The following is a 9971-nucleotide window of genomic DNA, read 5'->3' as shown; positions in this document are numbered from 1 at the left end:
GCCGCTGCAGTGCCCTGCTCATTTGATACTGCCGCTGCAGTGCCCTGCTCATTTGATACTGCCGCTGCAGTGCCCCGCTTAGTTTGATACTGCCGCCGCAGTGCCCTGCTCATTTGATACTGCCGCCGCAGTGCCCTGCTGATTTGATACTGCCGCCGCAGTGCCCCGCTTAATTTGATACTGCCGCTGCAGTGCCCTGCTCAATTGATACCGCCGCCGCAGTGCCCTGCTCATTTGATACTGCCTCTGCAGTGCCCCACTTAATTTGATACTGCCGCTGCAGTGCCCTGCTCAATTGATACTGCCGCCGCAGTGCCCTTCTCATTTGATACTGCCTGGTTTCAGAAACATCTATCCAAATGATGTTCAATAAACATCGTCCAACCAGTCATACCTGTAGAAAGATTTTCCAGCCACTCCTTCCGAATCGGGGCAGTAACTACAGCAGCTCAAAAAGGTCTCTCATAGCAGCAGATCCAAGCTCTCGGTCGATGGTCATCGGACGTCTTCAAGAGCTATATCAGGACCAATAATTTTCACACAAAGAAAGCCCATCTAATTCTGAACAGTTAAAGAAATTTGAGGCTGCTGCTGCAATGCCTTGAGGCTGCTGCTGCAATGCCCTACTTAGTTTGATACTGTCACAGCAGTGCCCGCTCCATTTGATACTGCTGCTGCAGTGCCCTGCTTAATTTGATACGGTCACAGCAGTGCCCGCTCCATTTGATACTGCCGCTGCAGTGCCCTGCTCATTTGATACCACTGCTGCAGTGCCCGGAGTTCTCTGGGTTCGGGCTTTAACCCGAGCTCGGAGCCCTCCCTCTGGACAGCACGCCAAATATGCTACTAATTGCTTAATCACATTATATGTTAGTGTGAACTCGTGAATCTTTGATGGGGAGGAATTTGCATTTGATAGGTCAGGGGTGAATTTGTTTAAATATATGTTTATTTGTTTGCTCTTTGTATTAATATGATTGATTGTAAAATGCAATTAAGAAATTTGAGAAACTTGAGAAATTTGCCATATAAAATATTACTATTATACAATGACATAATCCTACTGTGATGCATGTATGCTTCATATTACATTTCCATCACCCTTAATTTCTCTACAAAATGAATAACATATTTGATAGGGAGGAAAGTGCATTTGATTGTTTAGGGGGAAAATTTATTAATTTGTCTGCTCTCTGTATTAATCTGATTGTAAAGTGCCCTTGAGCTTTGAAAATGTGCTATATAAATTATTATAAATGGTCAGAATCCTTCTTTGAAGCATGCATGTCTGCTACTGAGAAATGTTGATAGACAAATTAAATAAACTATTGTCTTTATTTAAGAGAATAATTTCTAAGTGCTAACACTGAAGAAACACTTTGCTACACACTTGCTAGATCAAACACATGTACTTTAACGCAAAAAAATACATTAAGTTCAGCACACTCCATGAACCCAGATGGGTGTGACTGTGCTAATGTGACACTGCATCCAAAGTTTTCTTTTGGTTGTAGTGTGTGTTTACATGCGTATTTGTGTGTGTGTGTGTGTGTGTAACTTTGGCATCTTCTCTTTAATTTGCACCAGATGTCCCTATGTACAGACAGTCACCCAAGGACTCACAGTCACTCCTTCATTACCACCAAACCACGGAGAGAGATGGCAAGAGCGAGACAGGGATTAGCACAATTCCAGATTTAAGCTAACGCACGTCAGTGAATGTTATCAGAACTCCTCATTTTGAGTTTAGCTTGAACGGAAGCTTTTCTATGGTCTGTGTCTTTCCACAAAACACTGCTTATGACTCACGAGCGCTGGCAGCACCCTTCTCCTCCTGTAGCCTAGCTGCAGGTTTGGACCTGGACGGCTCTCATTTGGCCCTAGAGACATGCTGTATTTTTCTGCTTGATCTCATCAATGGCTTGACCTGTGCACACACCACTTCTCCAGTGAAGCGTGAAGTGTTTTTTTCTTTTCGCTTTTGTGTCCTGCCTTTATTTAGCCACGTTAGTCGAGTTAAGCACAACGCACATTTCATGCAGTGTCCTAAAAATCTTCCCTTGCAGCGATGGAGGCCGAATGGTGGAACATACAGTAATAAGGAGCTCGGGATGTTCTGCCATCATTGCTCCTATAGCGGGCTGACTTCTCCTCTATTTTTTTCTGAAGTACAAAGGGTTTCTTACGTGATCGTTGTGCATTCATGTTATTGCTATGGGGCAGGGGCAAACGTTTAAGACCACAATTTTGCGGCATAGACTAGACTGTTATGTTTCGCCAGGTACTCAGATAATGTGCTTTATATGGAAACATTCTAAATGAACTGGTTTTAGAGTCAGATCAGGTAAAAATTCTTGTTGAAGTAGCAACATTATATTTTTTGGCATTATGCAAAAGTAAAGTGAAATAGAGACAGGAAGTAATTGGGGAAGAGAGAGAAGAACAGGATATGGAAAAGATCACAAACCTGGACTCAGGACATCTGAAAAGCTGTTGCACCATATATATGAAATTGCTGCCCAGAAGACTATTCCTCAGATTAATTTGTATTGTTATTGTGACTTTATATTTCAATTTTTAACTTTGTCTCACAATGGTAACTAAACATCTTTGTTATCTCATAATTTAGACATATCATGCAATTTGATTAATTATTTCACAATTACAACATTATTTCTTAACTGTGACTTATTTCATGATTACGATTCATATCTCAAAATGCAATTTTATATCTCATAATTGCAAGTTTATATTTCACAATTATGATTTTATATACCACAATTGTGACTATTTATTTTTGGCGTTTTTTGCCCTTTTTTTCATTATGATAGGACAGTTAGTTGACAGGAAGCGAAGTGGGAGAGCGAGAGAGAGAGAGAGAGAGAGAGGGGGCAACATTGGGAAAGGTCCATAAGCTCAGGACGCCTGAAGCGCAACTGCCGCACGAGGCTATCGGTGCCGACCAATTGTGACTATTTATGGCAATTGTGACTTTATATCTCAGTGTAATTTTATATTTTACAATTATGCTTAATTTCTCATAAATGCGACTTAGTATTTCACAATTGCCATTTATATCTCACAGTGTCATTTTCTATTTATTGCAACTTTATTTTTCTTAATTACAACTTCATATCTCACAATAACATTATTATTTCTTAATTGTGACTTCAACATCAATTACAATGTAACATAAATTGCAATTATGAAATATTATCTCATAATTGTGACTTTATATCTCACAATGCTATTTTATATTTCACAGTTGTGACCTTATTTTCTTGTTATTGTAATTTCTCATAATGTGGCAGTATATCTCACCACTGCAACTTAAGGTTTCACAATTGCAACTTTATTTCTCATAACTGTGACTTAAAATTGTATGAATGCAATTTGTATCTCACAATGCGATTTTATATCTACTGCGACTTTTCAATTTATCTATTCAAACTGATCAATTTCAACTGCAATTTATCATAATCACAACTTTATATCTCACAATTTCAATTTAATTTCACAGTTGCAACATTATGTTTTAATTGTGACTTAGTATTGCACGATTGCAATATGTCACAATGTGACTTTTTAATTTCATAATTGCAAGTTTGTATTTCACAATTGTGAATTTGTATCTCATGACTTTTAGATTTTCTCACAAACAATTATGACTTTATATCTTTATATTGCATACTCCCACATGAGAGTTCACTGAGAAAAAAACATCCTTAAAATCAAATTGCTTAAGTGAATGACTTTTGACATTAAGAAAAAGATTTTTTGCAGTGTAACATCAGCAACTAAAGCTAGCTAGCGGAACGATTGGTGGGAGGGGAGCAGCTGAAGATGGAGCAGAGCAGGGTGATGCATTTTGGCCTGGGGCAACAGTTTGAGCTTGGATGGGTACAGATCTGAGAGCTGAGCTGCGTGACTCAATATACTGACAGTGGGAGACCTCACGAGGAGACACACATACATCCAACCTGAGAAGAAGTGGAGCTAGCAATGTGGGGAAAACAGTCCAGTTAAGCTGTGCTGCCTGAGGGACCTTTTCGTGGTCCTGTGTGAGACATGACATGAAACTGTGCTCTTCTCCTCTCTCATTGCACCTCTCCATCCTCCTCACCTCCTTCCCACTCCTTCTTTTACATGGGCGTGGGTGTAAAAGCTGCTTTTACCAGAATGTGAGGCTTTTAAACCATTCTGTTCCTCTCAGCGAGGAACACCCTGCTGTGTGCATTCTCACTCAGCACTGTCTGCTCACACACACTCCTTTTCATCACAACACCCCTGAAGAGTCAATTGGAGGCTAATTACCACTAAAGGAGAGCACAGTCATTTTTATAACCCGACCTCAGGGACTGACCTTATGGTGTTGTCTTCAGTCCAGGCTGACAAGACTGCAGCAGGGACAAACTCTCTCTCTCTCTCTGAGCTGGGTTGTGTTTTGAAAAGTTTTGACTGCTCTATTTGGAAACTAACCTCATATTGAGTCCCATGGGCATGTGGGCCAATGCAGGTCACTGGAAATCTTAAAACCTCAGTTTTTCAGTACAAATATATAATTAACATTTCTTTTATGCTCATAGGCTGCATTTATTTGGTCCAAAACACTGCAAAACCAGCAATATTGTGAAATATTATTACAACTTAAAATAACTATTTTAACGGATTTTAAAATGTAATTTAGTCCTGTAATGATTTTAGCAGCCATTACTCCAGTTTTCAGTGCTAAATGATTCAATATGCTGATTTGTTGCTCAAGAAACATTTCATCTTATTATCAAAACGTAGTTCTGCTTAATATTTTTGTGAACACGGTGATACTTTTTTTCAGGATTCTTTGATTAATAAAACATTAAAAAAAACAGCATTCATTTAAAATAGAATATTTGGGTAACTTTTAGATCAATTCCATGCATCTTTGCTGGATAAAAGTTTTTTTTTTTTTCATTGTTTTGGAAAAATATATTAAAAATCACTCACATCAGATGAAGACTTCAGTCGTATCAGTAGCCTTATAAAAGCTGTTTTATTTCACATGGAACAGTTCACCTTATGTGGGCCACCATTCTGAGATCACATGACCAGCAAAATACTACCCTAAATATGGTTAGAGTGTCTGATGTGGTCAGAGAGGGCATTGTCACTAGCAGACCTGCAAATGCCTTCCAGAGATCTTGAAGGTACGGGACACTATGTGAATAAACAGGCAGCGTCTATGTGAATGGCCGTTGATCTAATTAAAGGTGATGAAGGGTAGGCCTTTGCTCCAGGAGGGCAGGTACAACTGCTTTAGTTTAGAGTTATGGGCCTGAGGGAATGGCCGTAGACTAGTTAAATGTGATGAACGGTATTTTGCTATAGGAGAGCAAGTAAAGGGGTTTGCTGAATTAGTTTAGAGTTATGGCCTTGAGGGAACGGCCTATAGAGGTGTGTTATGGGACCGAAGTGTATAGCAGTGGTTAATTTAGTATTATTGCAATATGGGCACAAAACACTTAGACTGGTCTTTTTCTATCTATTTCTTTGTCTTAAAAGCTGTTCTGTGTATGGTCAACTTTTTTTTTTTTGGGAAATTAAACATTTTGTTTCACATACCCCCATGGTACAATAGCAGTGAAAGTGTGTGCTTCTGCAAGCTCTCTAGGCTATGCAAGACACTAATTACTCCAAAAATATACTGAGATTTCACATTGTAAAAATGTTGTCATGTTTTGTTGAATATCTATTGACTGATTGATTGATGCTTATTTGTTTATTTATTTACAGTAGCATTTGAAAACTTGGGGTCAGTAAGATTTTTTAATGCATTTTTTAAAGAAATGTTTTGGTCAACAGTGCTACATTAATTTATTAAATAAGTCAGTAAAAATAGCAATATTTATTAAAATTTTAAAATTTTCTGTTTGAATATTAATTTAATACATTTTAAAACATAAATTATTTCTGTGATGGTAAAGCTGAATTTACATGATCCTTCAGAAATTATTCTAACATGCTGATTTGCTGCTCAAGAAACATTTCTTATTATTATCAATGGTGAAAACAGTATTTTTGTGGAAACTTTTTTTCAGGATTCTTTGATGGACAGAACATTCAAAAGAACAGCATTTATTTTAAATATACATTTTTTAAGCATTTTGCCAACAATGTAAAAGTCCTTGCTATCACTTTTGATCAATTTAATGAATCTTTGCTGAATATATTAATGTATTCATTTATTTATTTATTGGTACTCTATTTTATTTATAATAAAATACACCTTATTTTTAATATAATTACAGAGACTCCTACACATGTTGACACACACTCCACACCGGACCGGACAGCAAGAGACCCCGATAACCCCTCAAAACGGGACAGCAGAGAGCAACAGGGGGAGCAAGGGAAGTTTCATACCTTCTTCAGCTGAACTGTGCTGGACCACAAGAGAGAAAGATAGAAAGATCCTCCACATTTCCATCAGAGCATCACACAAGAGAAGTCCAGAGAGGAAGAACACAGCAGAGGGAGACAGGAGGAGAGAGAGAGAGAGAGAGAAGGGAGGAGGAGTCTGTCTTTCAGAAATTATTCTAACATGCTGATTTGCTGCTCAAGAAACATTTCTTATTATTATCAATGGTGAAAACAGTATTTTTGTGGAAACTTTTTTTCAGGATTCTTTGATGGACAGAACATTCAAAAGAACAGCATTTATTTTAAATATACATTTTTTAAGCATTTTGCCAACAATGTAAAAGTCCTTGCTATCACTTTTGATCAATTTAATGAATCTTTGCTGAATATATTAATGTATTCATTTATTTATTTATTGGTACTCTATTTTATTTATAATAAAATACACCTTATTTTTAATATAATTTTTTAAATCATTATCATTATTTTGTATATAATTTGTATTATATTATATTATATATCTTTTTTTTGTCACTGCTTTTGTTGTGTGAGATGCATTGGCAATATTGTATGTATAGTATTCATGAAAAGTACTTTGAAATTTAAATGTAATTGTTAACAACAATTAGTAACAGTCATTATGCAAGTGAAAAATATTTTTTATATGAACCTGACTACCTGCGTTGAAGAAGCTTTGGAGTAAAGGGGCTCACCCTTAAAAATATTGACCCTGTGAATTTTAGCAGTGGCCCTCATTTTTTAATGATCTGATCAGGTATAAATAGTTCTTTCCACTTTTTACTCTGCATATAGTTATATATGGTCTTTACTATTCATGTGCATAAACACGTGCTTTCGTGTGAAAAATGCAAAGCACAATGGCCGATTCAGATAAGTTTGAAAAAACAGTAGCACATACGAACTTTTGTGAGACAACATGTTCTTAACAGACTCTGGCATTCAAATACCTCACAAACACACACACACACAGAGAGAGAGAGAGAAAATTAGTCATTAAGAGCTTTTTCACAGGAGCTCACTATGAGATGCCAACTTCATCAATCCATCTATTTAAACTGCTCATGTCTGCAATGCATTTACTGAAAACACCATTTAGCCAATAGAAAAATGAGACAGAGAGAAAGAAAACGTGCAGATGAAAGGACACAGAGATGTACAGTGAAGTGAGTGGGGTGTCTGTATTATCAGAGGGCTGAATGGTCTGTGGGGAGGAGAAAGGTCATTATAACAGTTATAATATCAGAAAAAAAGGGGGCAGAGAGTTGGGAAGGTTGGGAGGGGGGGTTGGAGAGAGAGTCAGAGAGAGACAAAGGTTACACAACAAATTATTCACCCCTCCGCTGGCTCTATTCTACACCCCTTTGTTAAGCATAAATGCAGCTTGGCAGGGTCCACAGAAGGCTCTTCAATTCACAGTAACAACTCAAAAACAGCCACTCATTATACAGTACAAGAGTCCGTTCAGATCATCAGCCTCAGCCTGACACAAACACATGCAGATGTAAACGATAGTGAACTGTTAAAACCCCAAACAGACCTACAAACTCATTCAGAGACTCCTACATGTTGACAAGAGCGAGAGCGAGAGAGAGAGAGAGAGAGAGAGAGAGAGAGAGATGAAGGGACCGGTAAACTGACTTTAGCCACTCACCGTGATGGAAAACCTAAAACTAGTCCGTCTTGTTCGCAGAAAAAGTGTCTAGACATGAAGGAGACAGACGCTCTCACAGTCACATTTGTTGAAGGCTCTGGTTTGGCATGCTGATAGGGCACAGCCAGCCAAATTGGAAATATGCATCACTCAGTAAAAGAAGCTTGGAAACCTGCCTGTGTTTTCTTTTCCTCTCTTCTTTCAATTGCTTATTTTTTCCTGGAAAAAATACATATTTTGAATATTTTCTTCTAGGTTTGGTCATGTCCCATTTTCCACACACACACACACACACATGCAAATGTTATTCAATATAGACAGTCATACAGTAGCTGTTGAACTCCTGAAGACTAGTGTTGTTCAATTATCTCTTTGAAAACAGCGCCCCCTGATGGACACAGTGACTTGAAGACAGCGGTGGTGCCGTACTCTCTATCATATTGAGTGAATCAAGTTATAAAAGTAAGTTTGGGGGAAGCCTGATCATTCTGTCCGAATCAGTCAACACACAAGTGTAAAAGAAAGCGTATAATTATCTGACAATTCTTCCACTCACACTCTTTGACGCCATCTCCCCCTTTACTATATATATTTTTTAATCCATTTTTACCTCTTTTATCCCTATTTTCTATCCAGTTCAGTAGTCCCAATGGAGGTATTAAAATCATGGCAAGTCTCTACAACAACAGAAAGTCAAATTCGTTTACAAAACTCAATGTCGATGAGCAGGGGAAGTTGTCAAGTGGATTTAGAGAATTTACAAAAATAAAATAATCTTATGTCATGTCATATCGTAAGTGTAAAATATATCAGCAGTGAGAGAAAAAAAATCATAAATATTTAATTACAGTTTTAAGCATGTGTATTTAAAAGTCTAATTAAAGAGCATAATTAAAGCACAATGGAGGATCCTCTTAAAAATATATATAAATACACCTGATGCCATTATTAGAGTAAGCTATTCCATTATTGTAGCTTACAAGTAAAGCAATATCTATTTGGATACATGACTTGTATGATATGATGCAACATATGGGAAGAAACAGACCTGTCATGACACATGACAGTTATCGCATAAAAAAAATATGCACAGTTCCTGTGATGTGAACAGTCACAAGCACTCAAATCATGTACAATGGGAATGTTTTAATCTGGTCAGTCTTGCAAAATAATTCTGCTTCCAAGTGCTTATGGTATTACATACACATATATATATAAATATATTATATATATATAAAAACATCTATCTAGCTATAAATATAACAAAATATATAAATATATATATAAAACATTCACACAAAAACAACAACAACAACAAAAACATCTTTGGTGTGTACTTGTAACTCCAGAAAGTATCTCAATCATCCAGTCAGAATAGTGCAAACAAAAATGTATATATTTACACAGTAGAGCAAAACTTTTACAGTGTACAGTCTTAACTACCCCCCAAAACCAAAAGCCTAATTAAAAACCTCAAATAGGGCTATTAAACAATAAATGTGTGCTTGTGATGACTGGATGTCATGATTAACTTTCATATGATCCTGTATCAGTACTGTTCATTCAGTCATGTTGAGTGACAATCATCATGAGAAATACTTAATTTAAACACTGATACTTCATCCCTTCAGTGGGACTTTTACAACCAATATCATCTACATAAACAGCAACACATACTGAAATACATAATTTGACGTACGGGACCCACCCAAAACATATTGAAAATCTAGAATTTAAAGGGGTCATATGATGCTTTTTTAAAGATCAGTCTTTGCAACTTCAGGGATCTTATCTATTCACGAACAGCTTGTAACACTCCAAAGAGAAAGGAAAACTTGAAATCGCATCATATGACCCCTTTAAAATCCAGTTTAAACAGTTAAATTAGTCCTTTGCACAAAAG

The 9971-nt window shown here is 37.0% G+C and overlaps 1 protein-coding gene across 1 annotated transcript in view; it reads right to left on the bottom strand.

Moving 5' to 3' along the window:
• Positions 1-6498, bottom strand: part of LOC107672963 (ephrin type-B receptor 5-like) — a 58199-nt gene extending 51701 nt beyond the window's left edge. Inside the window, exon 1 of the mRNA XM_016466347.1 lies at positions 6400-6498. Coding sequence (XP_016321833.1) covers positions 6400-6463 — 64 coding nt within the window. The 5' untranslated portion in view covers positions 6464-6498. The remainder of the gene's footprint in view (positions 1-6399) is intronic.
• Between the last annotated feature and the right edge of the window lie 3473 nt (positions 6499-9971).

Source organism: Sinocyclocheilus anshuiensis, unplaced genomic scaffold (genome assembly GCF_001515605.1).
Source record: "Sinocyclocheilus anshuiensis isolate Anshui unplaced genomic scaffold, SAMN03320099.WGS_v1.1 scaffold248, whole genome shotgun sequence".
In the NCBI taxonomy this organism is placed as follows: domain Eukaryota; kingdom Metazoa; phylum Chordata; class Actinopteri; order Cypriniformes; family Cyprinidae; genus Sinocyclocheilus; species Sinocyclocheilus anshuiensis.
This window is presented reverse-complemented; position numbering and strand designations above follow the sequence as displayed.